The 24,790-nt window shown below is 37.9% G+C and overlaps 3 protein-coding genes across 5 annotated transcripts; 2 read left to right on the top strand and 1 right to left on the bottom strand.

The window, feature by feature from the left end:
• Positions 1-1,104: 1,104 nt before the first annotated feature.
• On the bottom strand, positions 1,105-6,816 carry LOC126603861 (sucrose synthase). Of its 3 annotated transcripts, none has more exons than XM_050270857.1 (12): positions 6,661-6,816; positions 4,879-5,011; positions 4,627-4,753; positions 4,390-4,541; positions 4,023-4,215; positions 3,481-3,912; positions 3,052-3,228; positions 2,822-2,938; positions 2,551-2,717; positions 2,238-2,462; positions 1,576-2,139; positions 1,105-1,486 (listed from the first exon to the last, which is right to left on the bottom strand). In XM_050270857.1, the coding sequence occupies exons 2-12, from the start codon at positions 4,974-4,976 to the stop codon at positions 1,315-1,317; spliced, it is 2,424 nt and encodes an 807-aa protein (XP_050126814.1). In that variant the 5' UTR covers positions 4,977-5,011; positions 6,661-6,816; the 3' UTR covers positions 1,105-1,314. The 3 variants fall into 3 exon arrangements, with proteins under 3 accessions (XP_050126814.1, XP_050126816.1, XP_050126815.1); XM_050270859.1 differs by lacking the exon at positions 6,661-6,816 and adding an exon at positions 5,622-5,782; XM_050270858.1 differs by lacking the exon at positions 6,661-6,816 and adding an exon at positions 5,112-5,270.
• A 6,718-nt stretch (positions 6,817-13,534) lies between these two features.
• Positions 13,535-19,073, top strand: LOC126605975 (kinesin-like protein KIN-7B). Its single transcript, XM_050273435.1, has 15 exons — positions 13,535-13,700; positions 14,165-14,417; positions 14,646-14,735; positions 14,837-14,937; positions 15,047-15,160; positions 15,240-15,321; positions 15,619-15,686; positions 15,786-15,845; positions 15,936-16,060; positions 16,367-16,565; positions 16,683-16,775; positions 16,921-17,010; positions 17,083-18,024; positions 18,112-18,422; positions 18,515-19,073. Exons 2-15 carry the CDS (start codon positions 14,186-14,188, stop codon positions 18,840-18,842), a joined length of 2,835 nt encoding a protein of 944 aa, XP_050129392.1. The 5' UTR covers positions 13,535-13,700; positions 14,165-14,185; the 3' UTR covers positions 18,843-19,073.
• Positions 19,074-22,410: 3,337 nt separating this feature from the next.
• LOC126602504 (eukaryotic translation initiation factor 3 subunit K-like) lies at positions 22,411-24,725 on the top strand. The gene is made up of 8 exons (XM_050269402.1): positions 22,411-22,714; positions 22,811-22,867; positions 23,325-23,375; positions 23,467-23,529; positions 23,839-23,889; positions 23,968-24,034; positions 24,157-24,239; positions 24,342-24,725. Exons 1-8 carry the CDS (start codon positions 22,589-22,591, stop codon positions 24,543-24,545), a joined length of 702 nt encoding a protein of 233 aa, XP_050125359.1. The 5' UTR covers positions 22,411-22,588; the 3' UTR covers positions 24,546-24,725.
• The last annotated feature ends 65 nt before the right edge of the window (positions 24,726-24,790 follow it).

Below are 24,790 nucleotides of genomic sequence, written 5' to 3' on the forward strand. Positions count from 1 at the left end.
GTGGAGGCTGTCTTGGTATGAACTGAAGTTGCAGTGGTAGAAGGCAGAGTTTGAGGTCACTCTTGCAGCAACCGCCTGGAACTTTTTTGAGCCTGCCGTGTTGGCTATGCTCAGGTCCCTAGCTAAGAACTTATCCCCGATTACAGCTGCAATGATCGAAACAGGAATAAGTGTCACTTTCAGTCATCAAATGCCCATAACGCATACGATTTTCAGTACTTTTCGAAACCACGAATACGCGACATTCTTAAACACCAGCGAAGAACTATTCACCAGTAACAGCTGCAAACATCAGAACAAGGAAAGGGTTTAACTTTCTTTCATCAAATCTCAGATACATATAAGAAGAATGCCGCCAAAATTCAGAAACACTAAAAAAAAAAAAAAAAAAAAGGGGCAAGAACACCATTAGAACCAAAATCAAAATCAAAATTTTCGGAACCGAAAAAATGTGACATACTTAAAGTGGCTGTAGCAAAGGTGGAAAATCCATCTGCAAAGCTCTTAGACCCTGTGATTATTGTTGATTTCATTCCATCTCCAACAAGCATGATATTGTATTTTTATCTGCCGACCTCTACAGTCTCATTGTAAACCCGAGATATGAGTAAGCGGAAGACTAAATTTGTAAACAAAATTTACAAACTAAATGATGAGTCACAAAAAAAATAGAGAGCATTGCTTGAGGAAAGATGCTGAAGTTTCTAATTTATCAGCTTCACCTACACCTGATATGATCACTTTATGTATTTCACTGTCATTCATACTATACCATCTCAATCCGGCTTGGTCTCTGTTTGTTTCTATTTCAAACAATGTGCGTCTTCTTTTTTCTTTGTTTGATGCGGAAGCAGTTGCCCTAGCACACAGACGCATGCATACCCCATGCAGACTTCGACATCGAGAAGAAATGCGTTGCTGTATTTGGATGGTGGCGATTTTCGACATGACACGATTGGTAAACAAGTGCATTTCATGCCAACTCGTTTAAAGGAGTAGTTTTTTGTTTCGTGATTTCGTATATTTACAGAATGGTTCTATGTAATTACAGAAATTCACTCAAATTGTTCGTGGAATCCTTTTCGTGTTAGATATTAAGAACAATTGAAGCAAAGTTGACTTGAATTGATTGATGGGGTAAAAACCCAGGTTCAAACATTTCCAATGGGAATCGAAAATAAAAAGTACAAAAAGAAGTTAAAGATCCTTTGTAAATCATAATATATCCAAAATCCGCATTCGACGGAGGAAAAAACTTCACCCAGAGCCAACCAATTCCTCCGCCTCTTTATTTACTTGGGAAAACGTTCTCTTTCACTCCTCCACAGCAAGAGGAACAGATGCCGCCAGCTTGCTGTACTTGAGGGCGTAAAACATCTCCAGATAGCGGCGGCTCTCCAGGCGATCAAGGTTTGAAACATGCTTCCAGAAGCCATAAACTCCGGTGAGGGTCAGGAGCCTCTGAGAGTAGATTTGCCATGTGTACCTAAACAAAAACAGAGAGCAATTATGTTAGGTAACTTGCAAGGCAAGCAACATAATTTACTGTGAAAGGGGGGATTTGATTTTGCTTACTTCTCATAAATGCGCTGCAAGCCGCCTTGAGAAATCTTGTCCCAGTGGCTAGGATCTGCCTTGCTCTTCTCAAAGAAATCAACAAGGATCTCAGCGGCTTGATCACCGTGATATGGATCAATGTGGTAGCCAGATTTGCCATGCACTATAATTTCAGCCGGGCCACCCTTGCAAGTGGCAAATGTGGGCAGTCCACAAGTCATGGCCTCAACGACAGTCAAGCCGAAAGCTTCATACACAGCAGGCTGCACAAAGGCTCCCTTGGTGTCACAAATGTAGCGGTAAAGTTCACCATTCCTGACACGGTTCATCTGGGAAGAAATCCATCTGAACTGCCCGTTCAGCTTGTAGGTGTCAATAAGCTCATACATCTTCTTCATCTCAGCCTTCTCCTCATTGTCCTTGGACTCCTTGCGGCGATCACCAGCAACTACAACCAGGTTAACCAACTCTCTGAGCTTGGCATTCTTACCATACCACTCGACAAGCCCAGTGATGTTCTTCACGCGGTCCAGCCTTGCCATTGTGAAGATGATTGGCTTGTTTCTGTCCTTCAACACACATCTGTTCGAATAACAAATATAAACCCATTAGTACACATTTGAACGGAAGATGAAATGAGCAAAACATAACATTACCAAAAAAATGATGCGGAAACTTACAAGTGTTCCTTATTTTCGACTTGGCTGTAAAGGAGCTCTTCGATTTCAGGGTGGAAGTTAGTCAGCCTCTTTTCTTTCTCAGAGTAAGGGAAGTAGACGCTCATGTCAGCTCCTGGTGAAACAATGTTGAACTTGGGATCGAAGACATCAATACCATGAACAACACGGTAGAGCCCAGGAAGAGTAAAAGCAGTGTGGCTCTCATACTGACCAACAGTTTCTTTGCTGCAAACATTCATAGAACACAATTTAGGATCCAAAAGATGTGACGGTTGAATGTACGAAAAAATCTAACGCCAGGTGATATTATTACCTTCCAGCAATCTCTTGATAGGTACTGGTGATGATGAAATCAGTGTGGTTCATGGCGATAAGATCAGCTGTAAATTGGCATGAGAAGTGATAACTGTCATCCAATTTCTTCCAGTAAAGGTCAGAATCAGGGTATTTTGACTTCTCGAGAGCATGAGCAATGGTGCACTGCAGGACCAACAAAAACCGAACAACGAATTTAGCGACTAAGATGCAAAAGTTATCAAAAGGGTTTAAATAATTAGATCTAATCGGAATCACAATTCACAAACCTGTGTAACACCCAATTTGAGTGCCATCAGTGAGGCCACAATGTTGCCATCACTGTAGTTTCCGATGATGAGATCAGGCTTGCCATGCATTTCCTTGGAAAGTTCCTTGATCGCATCCTAATAACACAAAAATCGGCATGCATTAAAACCAAATACAAGCAAAAATTGGAATATGTCAGTGAAGGAAAAAAAATAGGGAAACTGATATACATATTAACAGAGAAATTCACCTCGGCGTATGTCTCTAGGTAGGGCCAGACTTCGAATCTTGAAATCCATCTGCGGACAATGGCTCCTTTTTCATCTCTGAATGGAACACGAAGAATATCTGAATGCTCAGTCCCATATACTTTCTCAAGTCGATCACCACATGTGGTTCCAACGGCATCAGGAAGAAGCCTTGTGAGCTGTGTTTAAAACATAATCAAAGCATCAGAATGGAGAGCATAAAATAAAATAAAGGGAACTTTAACGAAAATCTTCCGGTACTGTTCATTTTAACGAAAAACCACATTTTTACACTAAAAATTCAATCTTGATACTATTCACTTTACCCTTTATTTTGTCCTTATCGTTAAAACTTAAAGTTTTCAAGTCCTTTTCATTAGTTTTCCTTAAAATGAAATCACCAAATAACATAAATTTCAGATAAAACTCACAATGATAATGCGGGGTATGATATCCAGTCCCTGTTGCTTAACACGCTTGAGCATCTCAGCCTCCAATGCGCGAACTTGATCCAAGATATAGACAACCTGGCCACCGGTGTCAGGGTACCCCAAGACATTGTCTTGGGCGAAATAGCCGTGGGGGGAGAGGATCACAACATTAAAGACCATGGGGATTTGGTCAAGGAATTTCTCAAGAGTGCAAGGATCGGGTGCCTCAAGAAGGTCCAACAGAAGTTCGATCATTTCGAGCACACGCCCAGCAGTGTCACCCCAACCCCTTTCCAAGCCAATGGCTTGCAACTTGGGCTCGAAGTCCTTGTACGGAGTTTCAGGGGCAATTGCAGATAGGAAATCCTCTGCCTTCCTCAGAACATGTTGCAGCTCATTCACATCCTTAATTTTGTTATTCAGCATCAGGTTCTGCACGAAAATGCCGATCAGATTAAATACAGAGATCAGCAAAGCTGCACAAGAGTACTAATATCATTCACAATCAAAGATGGTAAAGTTGAAAATAGAGGAAATCATACCCTGCCCTCGTAGCAGTGAACACGGAGAAACTTGAGCAGCGGGTGCAGGCTCTCCTTGTCATGGAAGAGTTTTGCAGAAAGGTGGCGGTTGAGGAACTCAACGCCGTTTCCAATGGACTTGGAAAGAGTCGGGCGGGGGAAGGAGGCGTTGAATGGCTCAAAGTCCAACTCGAGCACAAAGTTGCCATTGGCACTGCAATTGAAACCAACACAAATTATTAACATCACAGACGGAGTTACAAACGGGTTTTATTCTACAATGCGATATTCTAAACTACTCTAATGAGTCTAATCTACGAACTCAAACACAATTAAGAACCAAATCGAAACTTTGGAAATCAAAACATAAAAAGACCCAAAATCCTACCTTCCATCAACAAGTTCCTCCTTGAATTGCAAGTACTCAGCCACACGTAACTCCTCGACAACGAGAGCATGGACATTCACACGAATGTACTCCCAAACACCAGGCCTTGGGCGGACAGCAAGCGCCACCCATGGGGGCAGAACAATTACCTCCTACATTATACAAAACCTCCACAAAACGTTCAGAAACTCCTAAATAAAACACAGAAACAAATGATGTATGATCGAAAATGTTTACCTGGGTGTTCTTCAAAACTTCACCAAAAGCCCCATCCAACAGCTTCTGCCTGTTCGCTTCAGGAATCTCTTCGAACTCGGCAAGAAGCTGATGGGGTTGCAGAAACCCTTTCCCCTTGCTCTCAATCCTAAAACCCCAAAAACCCTTTTAGTGATAAAACCAAACAACCTCAACAAATACAAAAGACAACAACTTGTCGCATGTTATGAAACATTATACAAAAACCCATTCGTGATCACAACATAGTGGTACCTTGAAAGAAGGGCCAGAATCTCATTGCGGTGAGCAGAAAGGGTTTCGTCCAGCCTCTCCCGGAGACTCTGGACGCGGGTCAGCACACGTTCCGCCATCGACAGCAGCTTGGAAAATCAGACAACCTTAAAAGCTGCAAGAAATAACAAAACTGTAAGCATAACAAGTCATCCAGAAAAAGTCAACAAATCAAACCTTAAATAAGACTAAAATCATGTAAATAATAATATTACTATTAATATTCTGGAAGACAGAGATTTTGTTTTTCAAAACCAAACCACCAACATCCAACAACGACCGTACAAAAGGTTCATCTAAGATTGGCAACCATAAATAGTGCTAAAGAATAATGGAAAAAGGATTTGCAGAGTATTCTGTAGAAGCAAAAGCACTGATATTTTTAATAAATTAATAATCCAGGCTTATCGTAATTAAGGGCTCTTAACAAGGATATTTACGGGGCATTAGGCAAAATTGATAGGACCCAACACATATTTTCTTTTGCTTGTTGGACTAGAAAACCCAACACATCAAAAAGATAAGAACAGATTTTTGTATCTTAAACAAAAACAAAAACAGCAAAAACCCATAAAACAAAATCTAAACCCAAAATTAAGAAGCCATTGATCCATGTGAAAATGTAACAAAAATCCAAGAAAATACACATCATTTGGCCTAAGAGAAACCACCCTAGAACAAGAAAAATAGCAAAAGTAAAAAATTGGCGAAAAGAAAAGGAGTACCTAGAGAAAGATCGGTGGGAGAAGGAAGATGATTTGATGAACATAGATGGAGGGGAGCTTTATAGTGAGGGGAGCGCGAAAAAATATGGTAAGAAACAGGCTTGGACAAAAGTCCATTTCACTTTTGACCCTTTGTCTTAATTTCTTACGAAAAGTAAATAAAAATAGAGCTAAGTTTGTAAAAATATCCACATTGGAATCGGATATGATGAGATGTTTCACTGCAAAGTATTGTAAATGTGGTAGGAAATGAGGGGCAAAAAGCATTTGTGCTATCATTATTCATTAATAGTAGAATGCTAGAATTTAATTTCATGCATGGACTTGCTCCTCAAGAATTTGCCTTTCCCATCGGCCTTGCTCTCCAAGAAAAAAATCCGGTTGGATTTGTTTTTATTTACTTTTATGGCACGAGAACTTGGAAAATTGCAGGAAAAGAGAGGCCCATGTTAGAGAATATTTTCTATGTGCTGCGAATACGGTTCTGTATATGATGTATTAAAAAAAATTTCAAGTTTTCACCGATTTATCATTACACTTATGTATTAGGCCGTATTTATAGGACTAAAAAATCTATCATAATGTTAGGCATGGAATGGGGTCTAATTGTAATAGGAGATGGTGCTTTGGTGATGATTCCAAAGTTGGACTTTTTTAATACTTCTAGAACTGTGTAGTTGTTCCCTATAAAATTTGATGATGATAAACCCTGAAATTTTGTTGCCCATCTCTTGGATTTGTGGGTTTGATGTAATCCACTCTTTAGAATTGGACAAATTTATATGCATAATATTAATATATTTCTTTGTAATCTGCACCATTGTCTGGTGTGGAAAAAAGTTTAGGAAATAGATTCTTTCCAGATCTTTTTTTCTAAAGCTTAGATATCAAGTAATCTAGACTTTTAAAATTTGATCTAACGGTTAAAAAAAAAGTTAATTAAAATAAGATGTTTGAAGAATATTCCCAATCATCGGAGTGAAAACAAAGAGACGGAAAATTATCTTAAAATGTGACCAGTAAAACTTTCTAGCATTACCTTAAAATGGGATGGAAAATTACCACCAACGAATGCCCTTAACCAAAAGAGTAACGAATCGACGAACAAATTGAATGAACGAAGAACTTCAATATACAGAACACAGAGAATGATAGAAATGAAGAGAGGATGAATAATAATGGGATGGAGAAGAAGGAAAGCTAGAACAGCCTTTTATATACATGGAGGATTGAGCAAAGGAAAGAGAAGGATGACATGTCATGTGACTCATCGTCCTCCTTGGTGGCGATTGGTGGGTAATGCTGCTAATTGAATTGATTATTAACTGGAAATTATTTTTCTCACCATTCTTAAGTGATAGTTATGTTCGTTACTATATTGTCATTATTAAATTAGTCTAAATTTCGATAATTGTGTAATGGATAGATACAAATTTCAAGATTTAAAATCGTCCAACAATAACAAATAGAGTGATAAATATTAATAAACTTGATGTACCAGACTGTGTTTCTACCGTACTAATGATAAGAAAAAATAAAGCCACTGGTTACACATTTCCTGTGGTTTCATTGTTGTTTTCACGAAACCGCTTTACTTTTTTCTGGTCCATGACCTTAATATTTTATTTTTTACTCAATTTCCTCATCCACTTTCTTCTTCAACTCTCCCTTTTTCTATTCATTTTGTATAGTTTGCAGGCCCTTTTACCATCATATATTATTGTCTCAGTTCTTTCCGTAACCTATAATTTTAATCAATAAAATACAACTTTTTCTAATGTAAATTAAAGTTAACATGTGCATGCATGCTCTTATCCATTAGCTAGCCTGGTTTTTTTATGAATCCTGTTTTCTTTGACTCGACGCAAAACGGTGGTATTGAGTATTGACCTAACAAAATGAAGCTAAACGGATGTAGCTGGTATTGGCTACTACGAGTTTGTCTTTGGTAGTTCAGCGTTGGATTATTTAGAGCCAACCTTCACTTGTGCATTTGTTGAACTACTTAATCTTGGGCTGTTGAAAACAAAATGAGCTACAACATGCAGTTTTCACGAAGTTTCATTTTTGTTTTTGTATTTTTAATTGTGTCGTATTTAGTTTTTGTCGTTAATTTGGGTTGGTTATTTATGATAATGTAAATGTACATTTCATGTGTTGCGTGGTTAATATTTTGTAAACTTAAAGATGCTTATGAACTAGAGTCGTTTGCCAAATTTATAGACCAAATGTCATGCAATTGAAAAAACATCGAGGAAGAGTTTAACGGAAGAGGATTCTCTTCGGATTCACTTTGTAGGGATCATATGAATCTTTACATTATAATTGTTCATCGTACATCATGCGGTCAATTTTCGTCAGATACTATTTATGTTTAATTTTAAATAAAAAAAATTAAATGATTTCTGACCATACGATACACGATAAATGATTCAAATGTAAAAATTCTTAAAATCCTCATAAAATGAATCCGGATGAGATCTAATTCCAAGTGGAACCTTATCAAAATGCGGGGCAAATGGTAGGTAAAAAGGGCTGTCATTTTCATTAAGCTACTTTAATCAATTACTTGTCAAATTATAAAATGGAGAGAAAACATGGAATGGCTGAGCTGAGCATTCTGGGCGAAAAGTCACGGGGCACCAGTTGCGATACGGGGCGGAGACACATCACCGCCTTGAAATCTTCTTCTTTTTTTATCGTGACGTGGCAATTCCTGATGGGACAAAAGAACGATCGCAAACTGTAGAGGCCAACAGAGAATCTCACTTCCTCAATGAGGGGCCAGAATTAGTGGGCGTCAGCGAGGTAGGGAGTTCGAATCTGTTGCATCTGGGCGGCCAGGATTGTGGATACTCTGTGGTCCATGAGCGAGTCACCGCAAACGGATCAATAACTTTCTATTATTTATATAATAACACGTGATGTACTGTTTTATGTTTTAGAAATATAAAATTTAAAAGTCTCTCAAATTTTTTACGTCTGAAGAGGCAAATACTACCGACTTTATTATACAAATAGAGGAACATTAAAAAAAAAATTTACATTCAATTGTATAATAATATACGTCGAACATGAAAAATCTCTTTACATTTAACGTCTGATGTGGCAAATACCACCGACGTCGTCGGTTTTTAACGTAAACCTGTGTTGCGTCGTTGGTGAGTAATTATTACGTTGGAATGAAACTGATAATCTAACACGAGGAAGAGCACATTGGTTCGAAACCCATTGGCCGTTTTAGTGGTTTTTAGGACGCTGTTTTTCAGTGAGTACACTGTAAAACTCGCGTTCCATGCGTTAAAGTTGAATATTAGGGGGTTTTCAATTTCCGAGGTTTCAATTTGTTTGGCATGGTAAGAAGTTAGCCTTTGACCAATGAGTTTTCATAGCATCTGCTCAAAAATGTAACGGTAGCGCAATTTCAATTGTTAGAGTATTTGTTAAAATTACGTTACGCAATATGCTAATTTGTTTCAAATAAAAATTATAACACAATATTATACTTATATAGTATCACATTTTATTCGTTGATCATGAGAGTTTTGTTGTTTTCATTTTCGACAACTAATGGTTATGAAGATTAAACATAACTAGTTTCTCATGATCTTGAAAAGAAACAAATTATGTACACTACAATATAACACACATGCATCCGTGAGATTGTATCCTATATCATAGTGAAGAATTTCTCCATATTTTGGGACTGTACGTTTCAATATAGTTCGGTACCATTCCAATTTTGCCAACAAGTTGTTTTTTTGTTGCCACTACAGAATTGTCATCAAGGACGTTTTCCTACTCGATGGCAACTTTTTTATTTGTTGCTACACTTAGGCTGCCACAAAATGTAAGTTTCTCTATTTGAAGTATGTGGTTCTATCAAAATCCTAGTTGGAATATAGTCGTGCATGGCTAACAAGCTCAAAAAGTGCATTGCATGTGTACGTGAGTATATATGCAGAAACATTTTTGTTCGTCACTCTAAGGTTATGGTCATACTCGTCATCCTATTGATTATCGTTGGATGTAATGTATTGCATGGGAGAAATTTTCAATGTGCCGGGAATATGATCCGGTACACTAAGTGTTATAATCTAATTGATTAAAATTTTTATTTTCAAGTTTCCAACCGATTATATTATGACACTTGTGTACCGGGCCATATTCATGACACTGAAAAATCTCTTCCACTTTAAGGCTATGAGCAAATATACACTCATGTATAAGCCATGGCATCATATGTTTCCTTACGGCTCACGTCAATTTTAATTTGCAATTTTTGTTCTCTTTTACTCATCAAGTAATTATTCACATCAAAGATTGCAAGGAAATTGGAAATCGATTTGCAAAGCATCACATTAAAAGCAAAATGGAATATTGGGCTATCACAAAATGGAATTAGGCACTTCAAGGTAACTATGTTTGTGGTCCGTTGTGAAGTTTCTTAATTAAGACTAATGAAAAAGATCAACAAGTTTTCTACTACCATTGGAAAGAAGCTAGTAGAGGTAGCTTGAAAATTAAAGGCAATTAGAATTCCCAGTTTGAAAAATTATGTCCTAAACACGCCATCTCATTTGTGGTCGGATTGAATAAAACATATAACTGAATTTTACGTATGATGACACAGAATAGTTAACCGTTAGTTTTGATGTATGAATTGTTTGCTTTTGTCACCGTATGTTAAAGCTAGAGCATATCAAACTCGTAGTCAAAAGACCTGATCCAAAATAACAAAGTTAGAGCATCCAACTCAAATCGAACGTCATTTACAAGTTAAGATCGAGTATCATTTCAGAAGAAAAAGTTTACACGTTGAGAGTACTACACCTAAAAATTGGTGAAGGGTTCATGCCTCTGTTGTGGTGGCCACAGAAAAAGGCTAGAGATCACTTTTTTGGTGAAGCAGATCAAAGGCGACATTTTGTTCTGTTTAAATAGGTAAATGCATTGATGTTGCATTATAACTCACTACACGCTAGCTTAGAATTGAAGGAAAGATTTACAACTTGAGAAGGAAATTTGACCTATCAATTATCAACTAAGATATATAATTATGTCACCAACATGCAATCCCCGTCCAACCCTTTTATTAACACAAAATAATTGAGTTTCCTTTGATACATGTGTTCTGTGAGTAGGGATAGGCAATGGTTATGCGGGTAGGTAACCGTGGTTAATTTACCCATAACCGTTTATGCTCATACCCGCATAACCGTTTACCCATTGGGTAGTTGTCTAAACGGTTATACCCATATCCATAACCGTTTATAAACGGTTAACCATACCCATAACCGCATACTCATTTAACCGTAACCGTTTAATACCCGTTTACCCATTTATCCCTTTTAACCCGTTTATCTTTTTTTTTTTTTTTACCATTACTCTTTTTTTACCTGTCTACATGTTTTTTAACAACTTTAAAATTTAAAAAAAAAATTGTCATAATTTTTTTTTGACAATTAAACACCGTTATAGGTACATTCATCATACATTTCCATATTTTTATTTTTTAAGTCCTTATATCATTCCAATAATTGAAATAATAGTTTACAGACGATATTTTTAACTGTTACCAATGAAGGTAAATATAATATTTGCTAAGTATTATTGGGTTACAAAAATTGTTTAGAAGACATTTCTGTCAAAGCATTTCTGTCAATTTCACGGTTACCCGCAAGGAATTTAAATTAATTTGGCCAATTCCTTGATGATGAGAATCATCATTCCTGTAGTAGTGTTATTGAGAGAATGACCAATGAATTCCTTGCTAATTTATTGGGTGTTAAGTATTATTGGATCGAGAACATGGTTTGTGTTAGTTTTACATATATAAAATAAATGGGTAAACGGTTATTCGTTTATAACCGTGGTTAATACTTATAACCGCCCATTTAAATTTCGCGGGTAAACGGTTATGCTCATAACCGTTTATTTATCTAAACGGTTACCCATAACCATAACCGTTTAATTTAAATGGACGGGTAACCGCGGTTACCCATAACCAATGGGTATTTACCCATCCCTATCTGTGAGTAATTGCACTTGAAAATTCACTCAACCCGTGCTTTGTTCTTAACAAGTGAGTGTGTCATGAGAATTCTGATCCCTCATTACTGAAAACAAACCCCTTCAACCTATTGCAGTATATACACACACACACATATATGTGATCAAATTACTAAATGAATCGTGAAACACCAATCTTAAGTTACTTTTTTCTATTACTTAAAGGCGACGTTAATGATAAGATAGAACATGTTTTTCCTTTTTGTTTGGTGGATATAGTCGAACTGAACACACTTATTAGACTATTTACCTAACTGAATCATTTTTCACTCCTAACTTTTGAAGTAGTGGGGCGTAGAAAATTGGAAAACGATCGTCCAAGCGAATTAGGTTTTTGCATGCAGTCCTTGTCAAATAGGGTTAGCGAGATCGATGCAGCATGTGAGTGTTTGTTGATTGGCAATCACATATTTCAGAAAAAAACTCCACATTCAGCAAGCCTACTCATTTTATCTGTCTAGTCAAATTGGTCACTGAGAATGTGGCTTGTAAACCTCTACTCCGTCTCGGTGAAATTTTGACACAGTATCAGAGCAGACTGCTTGTCTGTGAAATATGAAAGCACTCGACACTTGAAAAAGGTTTTGAAACAGAAACTTCTGTGCTTCATAAACAAGAAGAGTCAATATAATTACCTGTACACCAAAAGAGAAAAACGAAGAATCTTTAAAGGGCGATCCCAAACCAATAAGGATTTTGGTTTTGCAGGGGGACGAGGGACGTCTATTGTACGCAGTCTTACTCTTGTTTTTAAAAGAGATTGTTTTCATGATATTTGACTAGTGTCACAATCCTTTAAATCTTATCTGAGTTTGTAGAGAATTGGCGTTTTGCTTGCACATTGGTTGGCTTGGATCTAAAGTTTAATGGAAATATTAATTACATACTGATTTTTTTGTTTTGAAGCACAAAGATATTGGGATTGGAGTTTGTACTCTTTGAATTTTCCTTGCACATTGGTTGGCTTGGATTTAAAGTTTACCTTCAGATTTGACATTTGTGAGTTGTGACTTCTAAACATTTGCTAAGCCTTTTTCTTTTGTTCGCTTGGTTTATAGCGACTCGATAATTATTCAAAGCATTCTCCCGTCCAAAACTGTTTACATTTTCCAATTTTTTTATATAATGAATTGTCGATAATTAAATATCAAACTCGTCATATGTAAGAGTTAAAATTCAAATCTTTCACTTATAAATAAAGGAGACTATAATTAGACAAATGCTAACGTATATTGATCACATGCCTTTTAATTTTATGTGTTAATTGACTCACCCAACTTACCAGTCATTGAAATGCAGATTACACCACCCAACAAATCAATTATCTTAGATCGTAAACAATGACGACATTGGATATTCGGTAGTGCGGAAAATTGTGATGATTTACAGCACATGTAGTGCTTACTATGAAAACTATGTGTAGAGGAAAGCTACCAAAATGTTGAGAATTATACATTTTTTACCTAAAAATCGAATTGAAACCTTTTGAAACCGTACCAAACCAAACCGAACAGTGCCATCTCCAGTTCAGAGGCTGAGAGAAAATAAGTTAGCAATTTACCAAAGCTTTGACTCTTCTTTATTCGCGGGCCTATTTTTATTTTGGGCTTCGTTGTTGGGTCGGGCTCGGTTGCTAATATTCGAGCTCTGCCCCGTGTTTTCGAGCTCCACGTCCTGACATTAATCACCCCGTTTCCGTTGGAAAACTCAGAACGTGACTACTGCACGGGTGACACGTGTCCGTAACTGACGTGGGTCCCAACCCCCGTCCTCCCTGCCTGCCAACACCCGGGCGCCAGAAATTCAAAAATTAGAAACAAATCTTTTATGTTCTGCCTTCAGGTGCGCCTAAGCGGACGGAAAAGTTAACCGAAATTAAATAACGCAAGCACTCACGCCTGAAATAGCCGTTACTACTTCCATCTCCGTCTCTCTCTCTCTCTCTCTCTCTACAGCATTGCAGTTCTTCACTGGCACTCTCAAACCTCCAAGAACTCCAGTTTTACAGTAAGCATTTCTCTCTCTCTATTTCTCTGTTTCCCATGATTGCAACGCTTTTGGATTCATGAAGTTTTAGTGCATAAATCGGCGATTTCTTTAAATATTTCTGTATTTTTTTTTTCCAATAAAGTAGTTTTAATTTTTCAGGTTAAATTTGTTGAGAGCCAAAAATATCAAGAATTCGAAACGAGTGATAGTTTTTTTTTTTTTTTTTTTTTTGGTGGATTTAGGTTTTTAAGATTTGAACTTGATTTCTTTATACTAATAGTTTAATTTGTTCGTGAAGCTAGGGTTTCGTTTGCTCCAATTTGTTTCTGTTAAATTTTGCAATCCAAGAAAAGCAGTCTCTTTGCCACTATTAGGAAATCTCTGGATTGTTGGAGAACGAAAATGTGATTTGATTTACTATCAGTATTGAATTTGTTATGATCGGTGATGATTCCGATTGATTTTGCTTCTGTGGTTTATAGAGTGGAGGTTAGCAAGTGAAGATGATGCCGGGGACACCAGCAACACCGTCGTCTAAGGTGCGAAGGACTCCGTGCTCCACTCCGGGCGGTTCTAAAGTCAGTGAGGAGAAAATTTTAGTTACAGTTCGTTTGAGGCCACTAAACCGCAGAGAGCAGGCGTTGTATGATCTTATAGCTTGGGACTGCTTGGATGAGCACACTATAGTATTCAAGAATCCGAATCATGAGCGGCCCTCAAACCCCTACACCTTTGGTATGCATTATATGAAAACTTTCGTGTTCTTCCTGTGCTTTCGCTAGTCTTGTTGTGTTCACTGCTGCAATTTGTCAACCGCGCAGGGGTTTGGATGTACGAAAATATTTTGATCTACAATATTGTAGTTTTAGGAAAGTGCGTTCCCTTTTGTTTTCTTCAGAGGGCAGTTTCTGGGCAGAGTTGTTTTTACTCAAGTAAATTATTGTTGTGATTTAAATACGACAGATAAGGTTTTTGGCCCGATGTGCTCAACTCAGAAGGTTTATGAAGAAGGAGCCAAGGATGTTGCTTTATCTGCACTTACAGGAATGAACGGTAATTGAACATTAAGCTGGTAACCTGTACTTTTATATACATTTTATGTTGTGCCAAATGGAAGTTTTCCGATTGTAAGTTTCCACCTTTTCTTTTGACAGCAACAATTTTTGCGTATGGACAAACTAGTAGTGGTAAGACATTTACCATGAGAGGAATCACTGAAAATGCAGTGAGGGACATCTTTGAACACATCAAGAATGTAAGTCATAGTTCATACTATGACCTTTTATATAGCTTTTGGAATCCTCTTGTGATTGCAGTAACCATTTTGTACTTATGCCTTTGTTGCTTTCTTTTTAATCTCGTAGATGCCAGAAAGGGAGTTTGTTTTGAAATTTTCTGCTTTGGAGATCTATAATGAAACTGTTGTTGACCTCCTGAAACGCAAATCAGGCTCGCTTCGGCTTTTGGATGACTCCGAGGTATACACAAGAAACTTTCATGATGGAGATCAAATGGATTCATTTTCATGTTAACATTTCATGCCCTTTCTGAATGTAGAAAGGGACCATCGTGGACAAGCCACAGGAAGAAATTGTTCAGAATGGCGAACATTTGAGGCACTTAATTGGAATTTGTGAAGGTAATCTGTTAATTTAAGTTCATTGCAAATTGTAAGCTGTTGGGCCAAAACTTGAGGTGATTTTGTTGAATTGGTGCTTTACAATTGTTGTTCCAATGAACAAATGTGTTGTTAACCATCCGATTGTAGTCGTCTTTCCTAAGCTACTGGCATTACCTTCTTATCATCTGGTGCAAACATTTTCCCATTTGAAAATTGGTGGCCAAATGTAAAAACCTTTCTGCATGGAGTAAGATGATCCTTGCACCATATTTTCTATTTTGTATGAATGATCTAACTGTAAAGTTGTCTTTGCAGCTCAGAGGCAAGTGGGAGAAACTTCTCTAAATGATAAAAGCTCAAGATCGCATCAGATAATCAGGCTGGTATACTGTAATAATGCATTTTTTCGGATTTAGAGTTGATTTTATGTTTTTTTGGAACATGCTTGAGGATAGAATTACCAATTTGTCTATTTTTTTCAGACCATAGAGAGCAGCCTCCGGGAGAGTTCAGGGTCCATGAAAGCTTTTGGAGCCAGTTTGGTATGTTTATCCTCAATCAGGTGTTTTGTAGCAAACAACAACGAAATTTTTTTATCAATAGAATTTTACTAGAATTCTGGAAATCTGCAGAACCTTGTGGACCTTGCTGGAAGTGAACGCGCCTCCCAAACAAATGCAGATGGTACAAGGTTGAAGGAAGGTAGTCACATTAACCGTAGCTTGTTGACACTCACAACCGTTATCAGGAAGCTTAGGTAAAGCTATTGCCAAAAGGTTGACTCCTTTAGTTTTGTGCTAGATGTTCAAGTTCAACTTATCCTAATCCTGCCATTTGGTTTGGTGGTGACAAAACCTTGAAACTTACTGGTATTTTAACAAGGAAAGCTCCAATTTAAGCTAACAGACACAGAGTCATGAAATGATTTTGTTCTTATCTGTGAGCATGGAAGTCCATGCTCAGCAGTGGTATCTAAAAAAGAAAAGTACGTTTTTGGGATAAATGTGGAGAATTCGTGTGTTGTAAGTGCATGCAAGCTATCTAACAAGTTTTTCTTTCACAGCGGTGGAAAAAAAAGTGGTCACATACCATACAGGGATTCAAAACTTACACGATTACTGCAGTCTTCACTTGGGGGAAATGCTCGGACAGCTATTATATGTACCATAAGCCCAGCGTTAAGTCATGTAGAGCAAACAAGGAACACACTCTCATTCGCAACTAGTGCCAAGGAAGTCACAAATAGTGCGAAAATAAACATGGTACAAGAATTAACTGCAATTCAGTCTCTGGATTGTGTAATTGTAATATTTATTTCTTGCAAATTAGTTAAAGTTTTAAAAATAAAACTAGTCTAATTTCGTGTACATAATTTGCAGAAGGAAGTAGCCAGACTTGAAGCAGAGTTACGAAGTCCAAAGCCTTCTTATTTGAGGTCTATACTAGAAGAAAAGGACTTGAAAATCCAACAGGTACGGTGCTTGGAAATACAATATTTTTTTTTCTGTTAGTCAAATACTAAATACTTTTGTCATACTTGCTCATTGGCGTAAATTTAAAATAATGTCCTTCTACCTATGTGCTTGCTCTTAACTGTGAAGAAACTTCATTTGACAGATGGAAAGGGAAATGGAAGAGATAAAGCGAGAAAGAGACCTTGCACAATCACTACTTGAATCAGAACGCAAAGCAAAGAAAGTGCAGAAGGTACTTTTGTTGTTTGTATATGTTAATGATTTCTATGTATCTGGATTAATGTAATTTTTTGACATATAAAAGTTCCAGGGGTCGGAACAATGTGGACCTTCTGGTCAAGTCGCTAGGTGTCTTTCTTTTCCTGGAGAGAATGAAATAGTTCCTTCTCATAGTAGAGATAATCCAGTAACTCCACGGTCTCGAACCAGAGGTGCAAACCGAAGAAAAGCTATGGTAAGGAGATCAGTTACTTCTACAGACCCATCCATGCTTGTGAATGAAATTAGAAAGCTTGAGCAAAGACAGAAGCAGCTTGGTGATGAGGCAAATCGAGCACTTGAAGTGCTGCATAAGGAAGTAGCCTCGCATCAGCTCGGAAATAAAGAAACTGCTGAAACTATAGCGAAGCTTCTGTCTGAAATAAAGGAAATACAAGCTGTTAGATCCATTTCAGAAGAGTCTGTGACCGGAGATGGGGCCAACCTGAAAGATGAGATCAGTCGTTGGCAAACCCAGGCAGAAGATATTAAATCTTTAGAAAGGAAGCTTGAGAACGTTCAGAAATCGATAGACCAGCTGGTTATTTCATTTTCAAATAGTGTGGAAATTCCAGAATGCAAGGCCCCGTCAAAAAAGAAGAAGATTCTTCCTTTCAACTTGAGCAATAGTCCAAACATGCAGCACCTAATTCGCTCCCCTTGCTCACCTCTGAACCCTTCTCGTAGAGTGATGGAATATGAGACTGAAAACAAGGTTCCTGAGAACAACAATGCTATGCCTAGTGATGAAACAGCGGCTGGGAGATATAAAGTTACTCCACCAAAGAGTGACGAAAATGGTGCCCGTAAGTCATCCAAAGAGGGAAGTCCTGGCGTGCAGCATTCAAACACAGTTAATGTAAAGAAAATGGAGAGGATGTTTAAGAATGCTGCCGAGGAGAATATACGGAGCATTAAATCTTATGTGACTGAGTTAAAAGAACGGGTGACGAAGCTTTCATACCAAAAGCACCTTCTGTTGTGCCAGGTAAGATACATTTCCCTTGTTCTTCAATTTCAAGAGTGCTAGTGATGCTTTGTTCGAAATTATATATTACATTATATATGGCTTCAGGTTATTGCATTGGAGAAAGATCAAGATGCTGTAATCGATGAGATGGATAATATAGATGAATCTCTTCCTGGGACATGGGAGTTGACTTTTGAGGAGGACAGGAAGGAAATCATAATGCTGTGGCATCTGTGCCATGTCTCGATCATACACCGCACCCAGTTCTATCTGTTATTCAAGGGAGAACCTTCTGACCAGATCTACATGGAAGTCGAACTCAGAAGATTGCAATGGTTGGAGCAACACTTCTCGGATCTTGGAAATGCAAGCCCCGCTCTTTTAGGCGATGAACCTGCAGGCTCCGTTGCAGCAAGGTAAATCCATCAAAGTGTTCTTAGTATTCTAATTAGACTGATCAAGTATTTCAAGTAATCTGCTGAAATATTTGATATTTAATGACTTGCAGCATCAAGGCTCTCAAGCAAGAGAGGGAGTATTTAGCTAAGAGGGTGAGTTCTAAACTGACAGCGGAAGAGAGAGAAATGTTGTATGCGAAATGGGAGATTCCGCCCGGAGGGAAACAGAGGAGGCTGCAGCTGGTGAACAAGTTGTGGACAGACCCCCATAACATGCAAAACGTGCAGGAAAGCGCTGAAATTGTTGCGAAGCTGGTGGGCTTCTGCGAATCGGGTGAGCACATTAGCAAGGAGATGTTTGAACTCAACTTTGCGCACCCGTCTGATAAGAAGACGTGGATGGGGTGGAACTTGATATCAAATCTTTTGAATCTGTAAACTAGTAGTGAGTGGTTTCTGTTCACTGTTGCAATGAAGGTTGTGCTGTACAAAATTTTGTCACCGCATGGAATTGCGATGTATGTATTTCTTTGATGCGATGAATACAACCACCACCGCCAAGTCTTATCCGACTAAGTGGGGTCTGTTGTATGAATCCTAGAATGCCACTGCACTTGGTTTTGTGCAAAGTCTTCTATTTGCTTCAAGTATTACATATCTTTTCGTATAGCCTCTTTCTAAGTCTTCGTATACCCATTTTGTCTTGAGTATTTGTCTTGTAGTCGCATCATCTAACCGAGCATCTGTAAGTATTCGGCAAACCATCTAAACCAAGCATCTGTAAGTATTCGGCAAACCATCTAAACCGAGCATCTGTAGGTATTCGGCAAATCATCTAAACCGATTTTCTCTTATCTTATCTTCAATTGTGGGCACTTCTATTTTACCTCGGATATCCTTGTTCTTGATCCTATTCTTTCTTGTGTGCCATACACTTTCAACGAAGCATTCTCATATTTATTATACTTTTTTTTGTTTCAAGTGTTGCTTTTTGACCACCTAACATTCCATACCATAAAGCATTGCTGACTTTATTGTTATCCTATAAAATTTTCTCTTTAGCACTCTCCAGCTTGTATTCTATGATTGAGAGCTCCATCTAATTCTTTGTCATTTTGCAATATAGATCCAAGATAATGAAAACGTTCACTCTTTAGTACTTCTTGATCCTCAATCCTCACTCATTTCTCATTCGGTCCCCCATTCCACTAAACTTGCACTCCATATACTACGTCTTTGACATACTTAGGTGAAGACCCTTAATTTTCAACACTTCCCACCAAAGGTCATGCTTCGCATTTACTCTCTCATGCGTTTCATCTATCAGTACTATGTCATCTGCGAAAAGCATACACTTCTTGCCAAAGGTTAAACTTTGCATTTACTTTGATGCAATGAATGTAAAGGTTTATTTCAGTAGAATTTTACATGTCACCTGAACTCATGGGCTTGAACACATGACCTGAGGCGTAAATATAAGGGTGGTACTATCTACACACTCATTTTTACCTCTCACACTCGTACTGTCGGATCAAATGATTGATGAAGATCAATGAACAAAAATTAACAAGGGTATTTAAAAAGTAAAATTAGGTATGTGAATAACACTACCCAAATATGAATGTGTTTCAACAATCTTGCGCTATTTTGGGAGGTAAAAGAGAAATAATCTTATAACCCGTCTTGTTTAAATAGTTTTGTAATTCCATTTTGAACATTCCAATCTGCTGTAGCACATACATTGGATTGACTATTAATCAACCCTTTTTTTTTTAATTTATATTTTTATTATAGATTTTAAATGTCAGTTTCTTTAATAATACTTTTTTTTTATCTTTCAAATATCCATTTGGAAACAACCAATTCCTCAAAATTACATTGTTTTAGGCTTGATTGTAGTAATGGTCCTTAAATTTTATCCCTAGTTTTAATCTTTAGGCTGGTTGACACCCGAAGGTGATGTAACCAAAAAGGAAAGTGATAATAAAGAGAGTGCGCAGTAGTGGAAAGAACCCATAAAATACAATTGTTCAGAGCATAGATGACAATACGACATAAGTAGTGCAGTTGAAACTAGTTAAAGTACTTATTACACAGCCGGAAATAAGCTCCTACATTTATTTAGGGATATGTCAGAACTGCCAGAGATTCCTCGTACACCACAAAGAATTCATCTAACTAAGTCCTGGAGGGGCAAAAAACAAAAGGTGTGAGTGGGCAAAAACAAAGGTTTATAAAACACAGTTATTTTCTAAACATACTAACCCCTCATCGTAAAACAAGTATAGTTCCCAGAAAATCATACTATGTATAAGTATGAAATCAAATGTAATCCAACAATAATTCCATAAATGCCCAAATCATAATGTCTCAATCGTGGCATAAGAAAATAAGGTGCTCATCAATCTATGCTAACACACGAGCTCATGCAGATAAGTTCTGCCATGAACAAGAATGGGTGTAAACATAATATACGCTATAGTACTACAATCACGTGAATACTAGCTCTAGGCGCATCACATACGAGTCCTAGTTGCCTATTGCAACCTAGGACAGGACTAGCACCTACAATGGATCCAAGGTGAGCGTGTGGTGCAATGTGAACATACACGTGAAGCCTGGCCTGGCCCGGGACGAGTACTACACTGGTGAAAGCATGCATGATAAGCAAGTAAAATGTATATGAACATTCCATAACAATTTATAAATCTCAACAATATAATAGCACTTACATGGAACAAATCATGGCATGCTAGGTATAATACTAATCCAAAAGCATTTGTGGAAACTATAAAACTTTACATACAACATATATAAAAAAAAATGCTCACTCACTTATACGTAGTCGGATCGTAGCCTCTTAGCCTTGCTTGACCTCGTGCCTCCTCGGGATAATTCTCTCCTATATGTGAAACAACTATAGTAATTAATTAATTAGGACATACACTAAAAGGATAGGAAAATCCCCCATAGTTTGCTCAAACAGAGGGTTTAAATATACGAAAACATTCTACACGACGCCATAGACCTATACACGTTGACCACGCACCGCCAGGTTGTGGCCACATGCGCCCCCACTGCAGGCCACGCAATGGCAGATCCCTAGGGAATATTTAGTCAGATTTGACGGAATATTCCGTTAAATCTAACAGCGTCAATTAATACCTTAACGGTGTTAGAATATTATGTTAACCTAACGGAATATTCCCCCTTCCTCTCCGGTAGAGCTCCGCCGCCGTCGTCATCACCATCTGGTTCGCCGGATTCTTTCAAAAGTCCAAAAGTGGACGGAAATGGATTGAAAATAGCTCAAAAGTCTTGGACCTAACTCTAACTTCCCAAGGCTGCGTGCTCTCCAGGGAGTTGTGTAGTTGCTTCCAAACCTTCCAACTCGAACGTAAAGTCGTCAGAGAACTTACATCCGAGTCTGAGCTCCAAGATGCTTCGATTTGGAAGCTCAAAACTCGATCATTTTAGAAATGGTTTGTATGGATGAACGTGTGATGATGAGGGGGTGGTGGTTTGAGATCCAATCCGTGAGGTTTGATAATGGTGTTCGTGTTGCAAAGAGAAGAGAGAGGCTTGTTGCGAAGGAGAGAAGAAGAAAAGAAAGAGAGAAAGAAGGTGATAGTTTCTGATTGGCTGAAAAAGTGAGGGAAGTGAAGTGAAGTGATTGATGGGTGAGTATGGTCATGGGACAAATTTTTAAGGGAGAAGGTGATAAGATTTGGTACGATATAAAAATACATAATCCAGCTCACCTTATAAAAAACAGTGTTAACTTACCCTTGAATTTGACATAATAGCGGATGGAATCTAACGTCAAGGGGTTAATTGACTTATTTCAAATAGTTAGGGGGTTAATTTATAAAAAAAAAATAGTTCGGGGAATCAATTTCAGCTTGAGTAATAATTCAGAGGGTCAAACAACAATTCACCAAATATATATGGAGTCTCCCAAACCAAAAAGGCCGTAAGGGGTATATAAGTAATTTGGCACGACTCCAATCGCTAACGCGAAAGGACCCTAAACCCTCAAACCCTCAAATCCTCCTCCTCTGCCTCCTTTCGTTTTCTCTACTTTTACAGAGCTATTGAAGGATAACGACGATACAAAATTCACAGAAAACATATTATTTCGAATAATCAAAACCAAAATAATTAAATAAACAAATCGGCGAATAATGGGAAGAGAGGTTCTGCAGCAACAGCAGCAGCAGCAGGTGGCGTCCGCGGTGGAGGAGCTGCTCGCCGTGAATCCGTACAACCCCGACATCCTTCCCGATCTCGAAAACTACGTCAACGAGCAGGTCTGTATATCTCTCTCTGTGTCTTTTGATTGATGGAAACCGATACTTGGGTTTGATTAGTTTCGATTGAATGACTGGGTGATTTGGTTGTTTTAGGTTTCTTCACAAACCTACAGTCTAGATGCCAATCTCTGCCTTCTTCGCCTCTATCAGGTAATTTTTGATTGGGTATTTGTTTTTTATTGGTTTTTTGTTTTAGGTTTTGTAATTTACTGCAAAGCTGAGTTTTTTTTTTAATTAGATTTTGATTTAGAATTTAATGCATAAGTGAATTCTTTCTATGGGTTTTGAAAATTACTGCAAAAGTGAATTGGGCTTTGTTTTGTTGCAATCCATAGTTTCCTGCAAGGATGAATGGTTAATTAGTCTTGAATATTTTTTTAGTTGGTTTTTGTTTTAGAATCCATAATTCACTGCAAAGCTGATTTTTTTTTTAGTTGATTTTCGGTTTTGAGTCTATGATTTACTGGAAATTTGAACTCTGTTAAATTGGTTTGTGTTTTTGGATTCCGTAATTTACTGCAAAGCTGAATTATTTTTAGTCGGTTGGTTTTAGGTTCTATATTTACTGCAAAACTGAACTTTGTTGTTTTTTCCGCGTGGAGTGCAGTTTGAGCCAAATCGTATGAGCACCCAAATTGTGTCCCGCATCTTGGTCAAGGTCTGTATTGAATCTTACTGCTTTGAAATGTTTCGTTTAGCTGTAAATATGAAGTGTGTTTAATGTTTATGAGTGTTATATTGATGTGCAGGCACTGATGGCAATGCCGTCTCCTGATTTCAGCCTTTGTCTCTTCTTAATTCCAGAAAGAGTGGTATAGTTCTCTCATTCACTTCCTTCTTTCAGTTTATTACATACTCAGTTACAATTTCTTTATTTTCATTCACATGGGTGACCGAGGTTTCAAATAGGTCGTGCACTCTGTGTGCGAGTTAGAATTGCAAATGGTTTTCAAGTTCCATGTTTATTCATCTCTCATTAGTTTCTGGTTCTCTCTTTTATCATCTTGACAAATTTCATAATAAAAATTTGAGATATTTTTGGATGGTGAATGTTGTTCAACGTTTGGCCAACGAAGGTTATTCAGCTAATTCCCTCTTTGTTTGCGCTAATTCTTTATTAGCAAATGGAGGAGCAGTTCAAGACACTAATTGTTCTATCTCACTACTTGGAGGTATGTTTGTCTCTGTAGTCTTTGATTCGGTACTCAATACTCATGCATAGCTTATAAACCTACTTCTTCCTTTTGCAGACTGGACGATTCAGTCAATTCTGGGATGAAGCATCCAAGAATCGTCACATAGTTGAAGCTGTTCCAGGTACTTTATAGATTTGTTTTGTGCTTTCGTGAGATCCATGGTTTCGATTTCTGGAACTGTTATGGATTCTGTCCTGTTGTGTGTTTATGTTATGCACGGACTTACAGAAGAATTGGTTGCAGGTTTTGAGCAAGCAATCCAAGCCTATGCAATTCATGTTCTTTCCTTGACTTATCAAAGGGTACCCAAATCTGTGCTTGCTGAGGTATATTTTTAAATTTGTACATACTCCGCATAGTTTTTAGGACGGTTTAAGCCTACCACTATACTAAGTTGAGGGAGGTCATTGAATTGTGCTATGTCACAGGCTATCAACATCGAAGGTTTAGCCCTGGACAAGTTCCTTGAGCACCATGTAGCTAATAGCGGTTGGATTCTTGAGAAAGTTCAAGGCAGGGGTCAACTCATTGTCCTACCTCGAAGTGAATTTAACCATCCTGAGCTGAAGAAAAACACTGACGATGGCATTCCATTAGATCACGTGGCTCGCATCTTCCCCATTCTTGGTTGATCATCATATTTGCCGATCTCCGTTCTTATGGCTCAGTTGGTTCATTCCGTCTTCTGTAGCTTTGTTTTATTCTGTTTGAGACTTCTTGAGTTTTATGTCGAAAACTAGACGGCTGCTTACTCCGGCGGCTTTCCTTGACCGTAATTTTATTTAAGCTATCAACAGAACTCTCCATCTCTATTCTGTCCTTTTCTTTTTGCTGTTTTCAATCCCAGTTTCTTTGCAGTTTCGACCGGCTCTGCTTC

This window comes from Malus sylvestris, chromosome 15, assembly GCF_916048215.2.
Source record: "Malus sylvestris chromosome 15, drMalSylv7.2, whole genome shotgun sequence".
In the NCBI taxonomy this organism is placed as follows: domain Eukaryota; kingdom Viridiplantae; phylum Streptophyta; class Magnoliopsida; order Rosales; family Rosaceae; genus Malus; species Malus sylvestris.